The sequence below is a fragment of the Babylonia areolata genome, chromosome 27 (genome assembly GCF_041734735.1).
Source record: "Babylonia areolata isolate BAREFJ2019XMU chromosome 27, ASM4173473v1, whole genome shotgun sequence".
Taxonomy (NCBI): Eukaryota; Metazoa; Mollusca; class Gastropoda; order Neogastropoda; family Buccinidae; genus Babylonia; species Babylonia areolata.
In genome coordinates this window covers 21,677,482-21,694,181 of record NC_134902.1, presented here as the reverse complement: position 1 = coordinate 21,694,181, position 16,700 = coordinate 21,677,482, and the positions used below count along the sequence as shown (strand labels likewise).

General features: G+C 42.7%; 1 protein-coding gene across 1 annotated transcript in view; it reads right to left on the bottom strand.

Annotated features, from left to right (window-relative positions):
• The window catches only part of LOC143301646 (doublecortin domain-containing protein 1-like), a 95,001-nt gene that overhangs the window by 17,211 nt on the left and 61,090 nt on the right, over positions 1-16,700 (bottom strand). The window contains exons 30-38 of the mRNA XM_076616077.1: positions 14,433-14,503; positions 13,665-13,803; positions 11,496-11,752; positions 11,097-11,277; positions 8,385-8,624; positions 6,045-6,188; positions 4,421-4,522; positions 3,079-3,215; positions 60-155 (exon numbers count right to left, since the gene is read on the bottom strand). Coding sequence (XP_076472192.1) covers positions 60-155; positions 3,079-3,215; positions 4,421-4,522; positions 6,045-6,188; positions 8,385-8,624; positions 11,097-11,277; positions 11,496-11,752; positions 13,665-13,803; positions 14,433-14,503 — 1,367 coding nt within the window. The remainder of the gene's footprint in view (positions 1-59; positions 156-3,078; positions 3,216-4,420; positions 4,523-6,044; positions 6,189-8,384; positions 8,625-11,096; positions 11,278-11,495; positions 11,753-13,664; positions 13,804-14,432; positions 14,504-16,700) is intronic.

Genomic DNA, 16,700 nt, shown 5'->3' with positions numbered 1-16,700 from the left:
AACCAAAGGCATGATTATGGGAGGAACCAAGCTGTGGCCATCACAGTGACAATACTCACCAGCACAGGCTGTTTGTACAAGGCTCCTGATAGGTTGATCCCCACCACCTGACTCTTCTCTCGCTTCTGATTGGCCTGGATCTCCCCCAGGTGGTTCTGGTTTATCACAATGCATGAATCGCATTACTAATGCCAGTTCTGACCAACCACAACACTGTAAACAAGTGCAGAGCCAATTCTGCCCAATCACAATGCATGAAACACATTACAGTGCCAGTTTTGTCCAATCACAATGCATGAAACATGTTACAATGCCAGTTTTGTCCAATCACATTGCATAAAACACGTTACAATGCCAGTTTTGTCCAATCATAATGCATGAAACATGTTACAATGCCAGTTCTGTCCAATCACATTGCATAACACATGTTACAATGCCAGTTTTGTCCAATCACAATGCATGAAACATGTTACAATGCCAGTTTTGTCCAATCACAATGCATGAAACATGTTACAATGCCAGTTTTGTCCAATCACAATGCATGAAACATGTTACAATGCCAGTTTTGTCCAATCACAATGCATGAAACATGTTACAATGCCAGTTCTGTCCAATCACAATGCATGAAACACGATACAATGCCAGTTTTGTCCAATCACAATGCATGAAACATGTTACAATGCCAGTTATGTCCAATCACAAGAGGGCGAGAACGAAGATTGTTTCAAGTGAACCAAAGAGAATTAAGAGAGATGAAGAGAAAGAGAGAGAGAGAGAGTGAGAGAGAGAGAGAGACAGAGAGAGAGAAGGGGGCTGGGTGGTGGGGGGGGGGGGGGTTAGACAGACAGACAAACAGGGAGAAAGTGACACAGAGAGACCCAGACATGGAGACAGAGACAGTGAGAGAGGGACAGTCACAGACACAGAGAGACAGAGACAGAGAGAAAATGTCACATGATCTGATTGAAAAAGAAATGTTTCTTCATGGGGAGTCCAGTCTAAACGGATATAGATGTTAACATAATGACCTGGTTTTTCACAACCAAATTTAGCATTCCTGGCCAAAAGATACAACATATATTTCATTCCTTTTCTCAGCACACCTATTGTGCAACTGCAGACATGTTTCTATTGTTCATGATATCTTGCTGACTCCACTGTTTTTATCCTTTCTACATCTGTGTCTGTGAAAAATGAAACGTTGTGTTTCTGTTTTAATAACATTTTTTGTCATACTTATTCCCACTCTTTTTTTTCCTTTTTTTTATTTTTTATTTTTTTTAAATCAAATGTTCTGAAAAGGTCACAATGTCCTAGTTTTGATTACATTTTCATCTCAGGTTTTTTGTTTTCGTAATGGTGATCAGTTTGTACCTATGTGAATGCATGAGTGAGTGTGTGTGTGTTTGTGTGCGCGCGCGTGCGTGCGCGTGTGCACACACGTCTGTTTCTGTGTGTCTGTGTGCGTCTGTGTTTGTGAGTGTCTGTGTGTGTTTGTATATGTATGTGTATATGTGTGAATGTGTACATGTTTGTGCGCCAGCATGTGTGTGTGTGTGTCTGTCTGTCTGTCTGTGTCTGTGCATGTGTGTGCACGTGTGTGTGCGTGCGTGCGTGCACATGCTATGAGTGTAACTTTGGGCATGTGTGTGATAGTGTGCGTGTGCGAAAAAGCTATTCTTCTTCATTCTATTTTTCTAAGTTTTCAAGTGAGAGAGAGAGAGAGAGAGAGAGAGAGAGAGAGAGAGAGAGAGAGAGATTGAAATCAAATTTTCTTTTTAACTGATGGAAAAGTAATCAGTACTAAAGGGCCTGTTTTTCAATCTACCGTCGTAAAGAAAACCTGTAAATTAGTCTGGGGAAATACACACACACAGAGTGACAGACAGACAGAAAAACAGACAGACAGAAAGAGACAGATATGGAGTGGGGAGAGAGAGAGAGAGAGAGGGAGAATTGATGCAGAAAAGGACAAAAGAGGCAGAGACACACAAACTGTTAAGATTCAGCTGTCTGGCCGGTATTACCACATCAGCTGCAGGTCTGTGTCAGACACTGCTGAAAATAGCCCTGTTGTGGACGGCGTTTTGCAGAATCATCCCCCATGTCATGACTGTCAACACCGCCTGCTGGTGTAACAGCTATAAACTACCCCCCCCCTCCCCCTCTCCGCACCCACCCCCCACCCTGCCCCGCCCCCCTGTTGGGTTTTACCCCCCCTGAGATCATTCTGGACTAACCTTGAATGACCCACGCATAGTCATTAGTGACTTGTCAAGAGTGACCCCCCAGCTAACCAAACAGCAAACCAGCCCACCAGCCAGACAGCCAACCAAACAGCCCACCGGCCAGACAGCTAACCAAACAGCAAACCAGCCAGACAGCCAACCAAACAGCAAACCAGCCCACCAGCCAGCCAGCTAAGCAAACAACAAACCAGCCCACCAACCAAACAGCCCACCAGCCAGACAGCTAACCAAACAGCAAACCAGCCCACCAGCCAGCCAGCTAAGCAAACAACAAACCAGCCCACCAGCCAGACAGCTAACCAAACAGCAAACCAGCCCACCAGCCAGACAGCTAACCAAACAGCAAACCAGCCCACCAGCCAGACAGCTAACCAAACAGCAAACCACCCCACCAGCCAGACAGCTAACCAAACAGCAAACCACCCCACCAGCCAGACAGCTAACCAAACAGCATACCACCCCACCAGCCAGACAGCTAACCAAACAGCAAACCACCCCACCAGCCAGACAGCTAATCAAACAGCAAACCACCCCACCAGCCAGCCAGACCGTTAACCAAACAGCAAACCAGCCCACCAGCCAGACAACTAACCAAACAGCAAACTAGACATCCAGCCAGCTAACCAAACAGCAAACCAGCCCACCAGCCACCTAACCAACCAGCTAACCAGACAACTAACCATTCAACCAGACAGCCTACTAACCAGCCAGACAGCTAACCAACCAGCAAACCAGACATCCAGGCAGCTAAGCAAACAGCTAACCATTCAACCAGACAGCCAGCCAGTCAACCAACCAGCCAGACAGACAGACAGACAGGGAGGCCTACCTGCAGTTTGTGGACGGACTGGTGTTTGTGGCGCTCCTCTGCAGTGGCGTCTTGCCAGTGTCCCTCCAGAACCACAGGCTGTGCGGCACTCAGCGTCGAGCGGTACGCTCCAGGGCTCTTGTCCTTGAACCTCCGACCTGCACGACCCACATGGGCGCAACAGCCAAGTGGTTTAAGTGTTGGGACTTTCAATCTGAATCTTGGTTAACGGTACCTGGTGGGTTAATAAGGGTGGAGATTTTTCCGATCTGACTTTCAATCTGAATCTTGGTTAACGGTACCTGGTGGGTTAATAAGGATGGAGATTTTTCCGATCTCCCAGATCAGCATGTTTGCAGACCTGCCAGTGCCTGGACTCTCATCATGTGTATACGCATGCAGAAGATCTAACACGCATGTTAAAACTTCCATAATCCATGTCAGCATCTGGTGGGTTATAGAAACAAGAATATACCCAGCATACACACCCCCTAGAATGAAGTGTGGCTGCCTATAGGGTGGGGTAAATAAAAATAAACAGTCATACCTGCAAAATGTTACATGTCTGTATGAGTGTGTATGTTTGCATGACTGAAACCTGACTGAATGACACAGGAAAGGAATGATGAGCGCCCAGTAGCAGCTTTCAGTCAGCTCTAGCCAGGTAGGCAGCCTGCTGTGCAAATGACTCCATGTTTGTAAAGCGCTTACAGCTTGGTCTCTGACCGAGGGTAGGCGCTTTATAAGTATCCAAATTATCATATCATCATCATCATCATCATCATCATCAAGTAATTGCTGGATCATCATCATGGAGTGATGGCCTAGAGGTAACGCGTCCGCCTAGGAAGCGAGAGAATCTGAGCGTGCTGGTTTGAATCACGGCTCAGCCGCCTGATATTTTCTCCCCCTCCACTAGAATCTGAGTGGTGGTCTGGACGCTAGTCATTTGGATGAGACGATAAACCGATGTCCCTGTGTGCAGCATGCACTTAGCGCACATAAAAGAACCCACGGCAACAAAAGGGTTGTTCCTGGCAAAATTCTGTAGAAAAATCTACTTCGATAGGAAAAACAAATAAAACTGTACGCAGGAAAAAATACAAAAAAAACGGGTGGCGCTGTAGTGTAGTGACGCACTCTCCCTGGGGAGAGCAGCCCGAATTTCACACAGAGAAATCTGTTGTGATAAAAAGAAATTCAAATACAAATCAAATACAAATATTCACACATTGGTGAAGTGAGGAAGATCACACTAAAGCGGTTTTACCCAAGGACATAACTCCATAGTCTGGCCTCTTGACAGAAGAAAGGTGCTATCTAAGTATCAAGAAGAAGGAGAAGGAGAAGAGGAGACCCCCACCTTTCATCTGTCGTAGGCAGTGTTTCTCCACGTCCAGTTCCAAGCACACCTGAGCACGCACCGCCCTCTTCTTGCGACGGTTCTCTTCCTTGGACTCTACCACTGAACACAAACATTTACCATTATTTTGAAAACATGGTTATTGACAGTCAAATATCTACCACTGAACACAAACATTTACCATTATTTTGAAAGCATGGTTATTGACAGTCAAATATCTACCACTGAACACAAACATTTACCATTATTTTGAAAGCATGGTTATTGACAGTCAAATATCTACCACTGAACACAAACATTTACCAATATTTTGAAAACATGGTTATTGACAGTCAAATATCTACCACTGAACACAAACATTTACCAATATTTTGAAAACATGGTTATTGACAGTCAAATATCTACCACTGAACACAAACATTTACCATTATTTTGAAAACATGGTTATTGACAGTCAAATATCTACCACTGAACACAAACATTTACCAATATTTTAAAAACATGGCTATTGGCAGTCAAATATCTACAAATGAACACAAACATTTACCATTATTTTAAAAACATGGCTATTGACAGTCAAATATCTACCACTGAACACAAACAAACGTTTACCATTATTTTAAAAACATGGTTATTGACAGTCAAATACCTACCACTGAACACAAATGTCTAACATTACTTTAAAAATATGCTGACTGATAATCAAACATTTAACATTATTTTAAAGATATAATAAGCATTGACAAGCTTTGCTTGAACCAAGGAAAGATTGGAAGAACATGCTATACCCAAAATCCCGATTCTTGAATGGAAAAAAATATCAGGGTGGGGGGCTGGGGGTTGCCATCTTATTTCAGTGAAGCGCCAACATATGTGCAGACCTGCTTGTGCCTGAACCCCCTTCGTGTGTATACGCAAGCACAAGATCAAATACGCACGTTAAAGATCCTGTAACCCATGTCGGCGTTCGGTGGGTTATGGAAACAAGTACATACCCAGCATGCACAACCCCAAAAACAGAGTATGGCTGCCTGCATGGTGGGGGTAAAAACGGTCATACAGGTAAAAGCCCACTCGTGTACACACGAGTGAACATGGGAGTTGCAGCCCACGAACGAAGAAGAAGTCACGACCACTCACTGACCACCATACTCTCACGACAGCAGTCAGGGCGTTAAATTTCAGTTTCAGCTTCTCAAGGAGGCATCACTGCCTTCCGACAAATCCATATACGCTACACCACATCTGCTAGGCAGATGCCTGACCAGCAGCATAACCCAACACGCTTGTCAGGCCTTAAGTGCATGCTTATATAATTGTGTACCTATCAGAGTGGATTTCTTTATACATAATTTTGCCAGAGGACAACACTTTTGTTGCCAAGGGTTCTTTTTTAGTGCGCCAAATGCGTGCAGCACACTGGAACTTGGTTTATCATCTCATCCGAAAGACTAGACGCTCAGTTTGATTTTCCAGTCAAACTTGGAGAAAGGACGAGAGCGGGATTCGAACCCACACCCTCATGGACTCTCTGTATTGACAGTTGAACATCTTAACCACTCTGCTACCTTCCTCCTCAAAGCGTTGAGAAAAGTGAGAAGTAACACCACAACACCCAACACACCTTCTGGCGCCACAAAGTTCTTGCCACTGGACACCCACACCTCGATGGGGTAGCGAAGGATGGTGTCTAGGGGGGGCAACTCTATTCTGCTCAGCAGCTGTTCCCTCCTCCTGGCAATCTTGTTGTCTTCCATGGTGTCGCCCTCTGGAAAAAAAAAAAGAACGAAATTTATCGCCATCTGAATAAAACGGTAAATATCTATTGCTCTCTAGATAAAGCAGTCGATATTTTTTTGCCTTCTGGATAAAACAGTCAATAATAATTGTCGTCTGAATAAAACACTCAATTCTTATCGCCCACTGAATAAAACAGTCAAAATTTATTGCCCCTTAATTAAAACGGTCAATATTTCCCCCTCTGGATAAAACAGGAAAACAGTCATTCCCCCTTCCCTCCCCATAATTCACACCATACCATATTCATCTCTCTCTCTCTCCTCTCTCTCTCTGTCTCTCTCTCAGAGACATGCACAAGAACACACATATAAACATATGCACATTCACAGACACAGACAGACGTTTGATTGCACTGTTCTAATTAATCCTTTCTTTGTATATCTCCATTTATCAGCACATACACTCTCACGTCTATGTGTGCATAAATGCAAACACACGAACACACACACACACACACACACATGTTTGATATCACTAAGTGAAAACCGATAAAGAAAGAAGCAGACATAGATATACAAAAATACACACAAACAAATTTAACACCCCACCAAACACACACACACACACACACAGGCTCTTATACTGAAGAGGTGAATGTTGACAAAGAATACCACAATTCTGACGACGGAAGCTAAAGGTTGGGTCATTCAGACACCCACAGGACATCCGAGGGGTCTGTGTAGAGGAGAAGAGAGGACTGGCCGTACTGAGTGAGTTAAGCAGATGCCTGACCAACAGTGTCTGGGGGTTGAGGGGAGGTTACCATGTACTACAAATGACAACAGACATAGAGAGACAACGAGAGAGAGAGACAAATAGCTTAGTCACGCCTTGAGAGAGAGAAAAAAAAGAAGACAACATTAATAAATAAATGATTGTAAGACAGTTAGTCATGTCTATGACCATCAGAACAGCAAAGGAGGCAATACTGTCCCGACGAACTGGGCAAGAATTTGATGACAGTGGAGAGTGTTTGCCCAAGTTACATCCCCACTCTCTCGGCCAAGAGGGTTTTAGGTCAGTCGGCGTTGTGATGGATCCCAAAATCCAGCCAGCCCCCTAGGCTGCAATTCTAAGAGCCAGTGCCATCTTGCCTCCTAGTTTGAGAGTTATAGTCCTTCACGAAAAGACTAAGCTGTAAACGACTTCCCAGTGCAACGAAGAAACCATTGATCATGCAGCTCTAACTTTGCTGTTGACCCAACTGTAAACGTATGTATATCTGTGACATAAGCTGAGCATTGGGCACAAATAATAATAATACTATTAATAATAAGTATCAGTATCAGTAGCTCAAGGAGGCATCACTGCATTCAGTCAAATCCGCATACGCTACACCACATCTGCCAAGCAGATGCCTGACCAGCAGCGTAACCCAACGTACTTAGTCAGGCCTTGAGAAAAAATAAATAAATAAACAAGCATATAACCGCCTCCCCCCCCACCCCCCACACACACACCCACTCCAACCACTGACATCCATCCTCCATTGTCCTGGGTGTGGTTTTGGCATGGCCATCACCTCCTCCCCCTCCCCCTCCTCTTCATTATCATAGTCATCGCCATCCTCCTCCTCTTCCATCATCATCAACTTGAAAGAAAAGTCCCAAATTATGTGGCCTTTCATGCTCTGCTCTCATCGTGACGTCAGTTTCGATACTCTCTCCCCCCCACTTCCACCCCCCTTTCCCCACTTCCACGCTTGGGGTGAGTCTTGTCAAGGTCTTCAGTGTCGGTGGATTCATGGGGGACTGCTGTTGGAGGGATGTGGTGGCGGTCTCCACTCTGGGGGAGACACTCACTGAGTCTTGTTCCGCGACTAAACCATTGCTGTTGTCAGTCAGGGGCTTAGTAGGCGGTGTCATAAGTACATTAAATCAGAACAGGCACTACTACTGACTACCACTGAAGTGACTCAGCAGCAGTGCAGGGTCTCATTTGGTGTGTGGCCTCCTGGCAACCTAACATCGATTGTTCCCTGTGGACTACTGGCGCTGGGACTGAGACAGACGAATGTGGGTGTGGCCGTGTATGGGGGGACTCGGAATGAGTGGTGTGGGAGTAATGCCATTGAAACAGTGCAGATGATAAGGCAGTAACAAAAAAAAAGGAATAGACACATGAATAAAATTTAAAAAAAACCTCCACGCCCACTCCCACTCACGTCCATCCTCCATGGTTCTGGGCGTGGTTTTGGCCCGGCCGTCACCCCCCTCCTCCTCCTCCTCCTCCTCCTCGTTGTCGTTGGCCCGGAGTGACCCCCCTTCACCCTGACCCCTCTCGTTGTCCTCCCCCTCCTCCCCGAAGAGCTGGACGTTGGACAGGGCCTGGCTGACCATGGCGTCCACTTCCTGTGTGGCCGACTGCTGGAGCTGGTGCAGCCGCTCCTCCTCCTCACGGTTGTCTGGTAGAGCACACGATGATGATGATGATGTCAGTTTTGATGATTTGTATTTTGTATTTGTATTTGTATTTCTCTTTTTATCACAACACATTTCTCTGCATGAAATTCGGGCTGCTCTCCCCAGGGACAGCGCGTCGCTACACTACAGCGCCACCCTTTTTTTTTCTTTTTTTTTTCCTGCATGCAGTTTTATTTGTTTTTTCCTACTGAAGTGGATTTCTCTACAGAATTTTGCCAGGAACAACCCTTTTGTTGCCATGGGTTCTTTTCCGTGCGCTAAGTGCATGCTGCACACAGGACCTCGGATTATTGTCTCAACCGAATGACTAGTGTCCAGACCACCACTCAAGGTCTAGTGGAGAGGGAGAAAATATTGGCGGCTGAGCCATAATTTGAACCAGCGTGCTCAGATTCTCTCGCTATCCTAGGCGGACGCGTTACCTCTAGGCCATCACTCCACATGATGGTGATCATGATCATGACAATGATGATGATGATGATGATGTCAACAACAACAACAACAATAATAATAATATGAAAGAAAACAATAAAATAATGATACTAATAATCATAATCATGAGAAGAAGAAGAACAATAAGAACAATAACAATAACAGCTAAGATCAATGACTTTATGTGGGACTGAATTTTGTGTGGAGACAAATGAAAGCGCTTCCATACCTGGCTTTCACACCCCAAGCAAAACTCTTGAATCGAAAGGATCAAAGATCAATAAATAAAATAATAAATGTGCTCATGCAGCACTGAATCTTGTGTTTAGAGATATCACAACCACCTTTCACACGCATATGCCATCGTGAATCAAAGGGATGAAAGTCAAAACATGTACTAAGATGGCCAGAGAAACTATGGAATTCTTGTGTGCTGAAGCTGCTTGAGTCTCTCTTCCTCTTCTGTTCCTGAATCATTGTTTGATCATAAATAAGAAGAAGAAGAAGTAGAAGAAGAATATATGCATTGTATTGTATTGTATTGTATTGTATTGTACTGTGCTGTATTGTATTGCATTGCATTGCATTGTATTGCATTGTGTTGTGTTATGTTGTATCGTATTACATTGTATTGTACTGTATCGAGTTGTATTGTATTACTTTTTTTTGTCACAACAGATTTCTCTGCTTAAAATTCAGGCTGCAGGCTGCTCTCCCTCAGGGACAGCACATCGCTACACTGACAGAGTCACACCCCCCCCCCCCCCCCACCCCCACCCACCCCTTTTTTTTTCTTTTTTTTTTTTCATCTGCCTGCAATTTTATTCATTTTCCTATCAAAGTGGATTTTTTTCTACAGAATTTTGCTAAGAACAACACTTTTGTTCTTTTACGTGCGCTAAGTGCATGCTGCAAACAGGACCTCAGTTTATCGTCTCATCCAAATGACTAGCGTCCAGACCACCACACTCAAGGTCTAGTGGAGGGGGGACAAAATACTGGTGACTATGGGATTCGAACCAGTGTGCTCAGATTCTCTCACTTCCTAGGCAGGCTAGTTACCACTAGGCCATCACTCTACATGATGATAATAATAATAATTATCATCATCATAATGAAAGTTTACATGAGATAATAATAACGATAATAATATTAATATATTGTACTCATATGGTGCAAACTCCCTATAGATGGCCTCTGAGCACCTCACATGAAACAGTACAGATACACACACACACACACACACACACACACACACACACACACACACACACACAAAATATGCTTCAAATGTGACTTGCATTTGTGGCAATGAAATTACCCTGTGCATATCATCTATAAATGTGAACAGTTAAAACCATATTTACCTATGTCATTTATAAAATTTGCAGTTCCATCTGTTTCCATTAGAAATGTCTTATATGATAATCAACATGTTTGAAATAGTTCAGTTTAATTTGGAGCCCAACTGGCTCTTTGTTGTGATTCTGCTGGTTGAAAAGTTAGTTTATTTATTTTGTTTATATTCTTCTTCTTCTTCTTCTTTTTTTTTAATGTTAATTGAGGAGAGAGGAACAGGGAAAGTAGTGATGATTTAAGGCATGGGTGGGATGGGTGAGAAAATGGATTTTCATCTAAAATCACAAATGTGGATAGACGTTAAGCAAAAGAATGAACGAACGATATATATCAGTGCATTCCACAACACAAGAGTATATGAACGACACAGAAGTGGAAAACAAGATCAGTATCCACCTATACAATACTGCATATTGCAGATATATAAATAACCATGTGGAAAAGGCACAAAACACACACACACACACACACACACACACACACACACACTCACACACCAACCCACAAGCACACACACACACACACACACCCACACACACACACACACACCAACCCACAAGCACACACACATCACAGGAATACTGCAATGGAGGGGGGACACAAGGGGAGAGCAGAGGAGTGGGAGGAGACAAGAGATACGATAAAACAAGATTCCAACTGACCGTCCAGACCTTCCCCGGACCCCTCCAGCATGGCGTCCAGTTTGTCGGCCAGAGCGTTGCGGTACAGGTTGACCGCCACCTCCACAATGTCATCCACGTCCATCAGGATGGTACCGTCCTCAGCGTACAAGCGCCGGGCGCTGGTGTTCAAACCCAGCCTCGACATGCACTGCTGTAGGATCTGAGCAGAGAACGTGGATAATTAGGTTGAAGGTTATGACGGCTTGAAAACGAAATGTTTCTTAGATTTGTTTTACAAGTTGTAACAAGCAAACAAACACACACACAGAGAAAACACACACACACACGTATACACACACACACACACACACACACACACACATGCACACAAACAAACAAACAAAACAAAAACAAAAACAAAAAAAACAAAATCCTCACCCCTTCCACCGTCGAGCCGCAAATGATCTCTCCAGCCCTCATACGACCTTCACCGTTCTTGTAGGCCATGACCTTGACAGTAGTGACGGTGCGGGCGGCGTTGATCTCCTTGTAGATGGTCACGGTGGTCTGCTGCCGGAGGTTCTCCAGCTGCTCCTCCCACTTCTGAAGAGTGATCTCTGCCTCATGGGTGGACAGGTCTACCTTCCCGTTCAGCACGCGGAAACTGCCGATGGACGGCAGCTTGTGTTTCTTGGCTGGACAAACGAAACAAATTTTTATTTCACGAGGGTAGTGGGGTAAGCATAGCTGCATTTTCACATCCAGCCCTCAGACAGGAAGTAAATAAATAAATAAATAAACTGATGACCAGCTTAACTCTCTCCATACGAACGGCGAAAGAGACGACGTTAACAGCGTTTCACCCCAATTACCATCATCAAAATATTGCAAGTGGAAGGCTCTTATACTGAAGACGTGAATGTTGACAAAGAATACCACAATTCTGACGATGGAAGCTAAAGGTTGGGTCATTCAGACACCCACTGGACATCCGAGGGGTCTGTGTAGAGGAGAAGAGAGGACTGGCCGTACTGAGTGAGTTAACTCTTTCACTGCCCATAGATGACCTTAGTTGACTGGACAATAACAACATCGTAGGTGACATCCAAGGGTCATGTTAGAAGGACTGTTTTTCACACTGTAACAAAGCTTGAGAGCTGTAGCTGGTTTCTCACCAATAGAACAATGACTACTAGCCTTTGTTCTCAGGGGTCATGTTAAAAAGGATCGTTTTTCACACTGTAACAAAGCTTGATAGCTGCCGCCAGTTTCTCATCAATAGAACAATGAGTAAGCTTTGCTCCCTGACCCAGTTTGAAGTGAACAAGTCCACTGTGTTTCGACATGAACCGAAGCTTGTGACTAAGCATTGTTTATAAAGTATTTGGAGCTGGGAAGTGTTTTTCACAGTGAAAAAGTAAAAAAAAAAACAACAACAAATAAACAACAACAAAAAAAACAACATATGGCAGCTTTAGTGTAAAAAAAAAAAAAAAAGAAGAAACTTCTTAAGTATAAAAAAAAAGAATAAAAAAGACAGCTTTAAGAGAAAAACCAGGCAGGCTGACTACAGCTTTAGTCAAAAACGCGACCGTAAGTATGTGGAAAAAAAACAACAACAGACAACAGCTTGTTTTGGCTAGATCTAGACAGTTAGTCCAAAATATGATCATAACTTAAGTGAAGTCTGTTTTTCCTGGCTGGGAATAAACCAAAAAACCAAAACAAAAAAAAACCAACAACATGACAGCTTGATTTAAGTTTTTGAAAACAGGATAACGACTTAAGTTAAAAAGGGATTACAGCTTGTGTTTCTTGGCTTGATACAGACTGCCGTAAGTCAAATAACAGATGACACACATATGCACATATGCTCGCAACCACACACTATTACCCAAACACACACTCACACACACACACCACATTATGCATACACACACCAGTCACACAAACACATACATGCATACAAAAACTTCTTGACGTTAAGCACACAGACACTGACAATGGACGATAGCTAGTCAAACAACAGATGACACACCCACGCACACAAATGCACACATACACAAACACCCACCAACATGAACACACATATACAAGCAAACACAGTAACACATACATTTATACATACACACATACAAACACAAGCACACACACACACACATACAAACAAACACACACACACACACACATGCACAATCACACACACACAAAGACATGAACACACACACACACACACACACACACACACACACAAAGACATGAACATACATACATACACATGCACACACTCACACACTGATGAAGAACAAGAATTAGAAGAAGAAACAGGAGGAGAAGGAGGTGGAGGAGAAGAAGAAGAAGAAGAAAAAGAAGAAGAAGAAGAAGAAGAAGAAGAAGAAGAAGAACACTTATAGTGAATAGACGCTAAACTGAAGAAGAACACACACATACAAACACACACACACACACACACACACACACACACACACATGCACAATCACACACACACAAAGACATGAACACACACACACACACACACACACACACACACACACACACAAAGACATGAACACACATACACACACATGCACACACTCGCACACTGACCCTCTCCCATAGCACAGGCAAACGGTGTATTGGGCGGCAGAGCCTGCAGCTTGTAGCGCCCTCTCATGGCCCGAGCACACGACACACACACTTTCAGACCCTTCGTTTTGTTGCGTGTGCTGATTTCTGCTCTGTACCCCTGTATTGAGAAACAAAAGCATGATAAATGCACATGCACACATTCGCTGCATGTATAGCCTACTTGACATGCACAGCGCATATTTCAATAAGTTTTTGCTCTGTACTCCTGTATCGGGAAGTAAAAAAACCAACAAAAACCATGATAAATACTCATGCATGCATTCACTACATGTAGACTTACTGATACACACAATAAGTGGCATAATTCGAGAGCCTAATGATATGTATGGTGTGAAATCTTAATGCCCTGTTTTTCATGTTGCCTTTTTACCAGAAAACATGTCAACAAAATGTTCTCTTTTAGAGCAGATACAATACGTCTATACCTTGTATATTGTTAGTGACATAGTTTCATAGCCTAAAAATATGCCATGATCATTCTGAGTTTCGTTGTAAAAAAAAGTGTATTACTTTTTTCTGTTCTTAAAAAAAACTAATCTCCTTATGATGAAGAACAAGAATTAGAAGAAGAAACAGGAGGAGGAGGAGAAGAAGAAGAAAAAAGAAGAAGAAGAAGAAGAGGAACAACAACAACAACAACAACAACAACAACAACAACAACAAGATGATGATGATGATGATGATGACAAAGTCAAAGAAGAGGAAAAGACAGACAGCGACACTTACCGGCTGGTCAATCTCAACAGGACCAGCGATGGCAAAGGTGCACACATCTGACTTGTTAGCCGCCGTGATTTCTGTAACAATATATACAAATATTTATATTACTGTAATGCATTGTGTTGTATTGCACTGTTATACATTGTTTCACTTTTTGCCACAACAGATTTCCTGTCCACCACTCAAAGTCTGGTGGGGGAGGGGTAAAAAAAAAAAAAAAAAAATCCTGGTCTGGATTTTGGACTCAAACCTATTGACTGTCACTTTCAAGTCGGGCACATTATGACAACGCCATTGCTGCACCTGAGACATCAGACAATGTGCTGTCGTAGCTGTGGATAGGTTATGACTCATACATCAGCTGCAATAATTTATGTAATGCTGCTAAAGAAAAGATAACAACAATAAAAAATAAAAAAAAAAATAAAATAAAAGTTAAAAGGTTGAAGGTCCCACAGCTTTTCTTCCACCAAAAGGGGCAGTTAATCTATATTCACTGTGTCCAGGGCTCAGCACAGAAAGGCGGGAACCACTCCTCTCCTTCCACTTCTTTTAACCTTCAAGGTATTTGTATGATCATAAAGCAAACCTGAGAAAGAAAAACACCCACAACAACACTGAAACAAACTAATAAAACACACACACACACACTAACATTAAAGCCAAACACAACATAGAAGCATACTAATAAAAGAGAAAACCAACACAGAAACAAACTAATAAAACACTCATACAAAAAAAAAACCCACTAACATTAAAGCCAAACACAACATAGAACCATACTAATAAAAGAGAAAACCAGCACTGAATCAAACTAATAAACCACAAAAAAAAACTAACATTAAAGCCAAACACAACATAGAACCATACTAATAAAAGAGAAAACCAACACAGAAACAAGCCATTAAGACAGAAAAAACAACACTGAAACAAACTAAAAAAAAAAAAAAAAAAAAAAAAAGCATCATTGAAACAAACAAATAAAACTGAAAAACAAACAACTGAAAAAAACCCTGATGAAGTAACAGAAAAGCAACACTAAAACAAACCAATAAAAAAGACTGAAACTTAACGAACAGAACATGAAAACTAAAAGAAACAAGAGAGGCAAGGCCTTCAAGACTCACTTGTGATACACTGAAAAAAAAATCCAAGCTTTTTATGTATTGTGTATAATTTCAAAATGTAATGTTTAAGATGAGAAAGATCAGTTTAAAGCGAATTAAGTCCCCTAGCATTAATTACAGAGTAATTTCCCTTTTTTACTATCTGCACCAAAACGTTTGCAAAATAAATAAAACTTCTATGCTTAACAAAATAAGTTTCTGTTTGAACAAAAAATGATAATAATGACTGCTCTTGTTGTTGGGTCAGAATATCAGATCAAAGTGCCAAGTTTAGAGAATACAAAAAATATAAATGTAACAGTAAATGCAGTTTGCATATAATTAGGCTTCTTTTTGTTGTGTGCCCATCCCAGAGGTGCAATATTGTTTTAAACAAGATGACTGGAAAGAACTGAATTTTTCCTATTTTTATGCCAAATTTGGTGTCAACTGACAAAGTATTTGCAGAGAAAATGTCAATGTTAAGGTTTACCACAGACACACAGACAGACAGACAGACAGACACACACACACACACACACACAACCGAACACCGGGTTAAAACATAGACTCACTTTGTTTACACAAGTGAGTCAAATATATCTAAAAAAACAACAACAAGCAAACAAACAACATACAAACAAAAAACACCTGAATTCCAAATTCTCCCCCCCCCCCCCCCCCCCCCCCAACAGACAGCCAGAACTCCCCCCTCAGAACGCCAGAGAGACCCCCCATCCAGACAGAGACATCCAGGACTCCCCCCCGCCTCCCCCTCCTCAAATAACGCAACCATCATCAAACCAAGACCCTAGCTATGACCAACTTTACCTCCAGGGCATCAGCCAGTAGGTCATTCGACTCAATTCTTCTCAACTCTCCTGAGTTTCAGTTTCAGCTTCTCAAAGAGACATCACTGACTTTGGACAATTCTATATACACTATACCAAATCCGCAAGGCAGAGACCTCACTGCAGCATTACCCAACGCGCTAGTCAGGCCTTAAATGCATGTATAACACATTTTTGTATCTTTCTGCGTGGAATTCTTCAACAGAATTTTGCCAGATGACAAGCCTTGTGTTGCCATGGGTTCTTTTTCAGAGCACCATGTGTGTGCCGCAAACTGGTAGGAGGCCATTTATCGTCTCGTCTGAATGACTAGACTC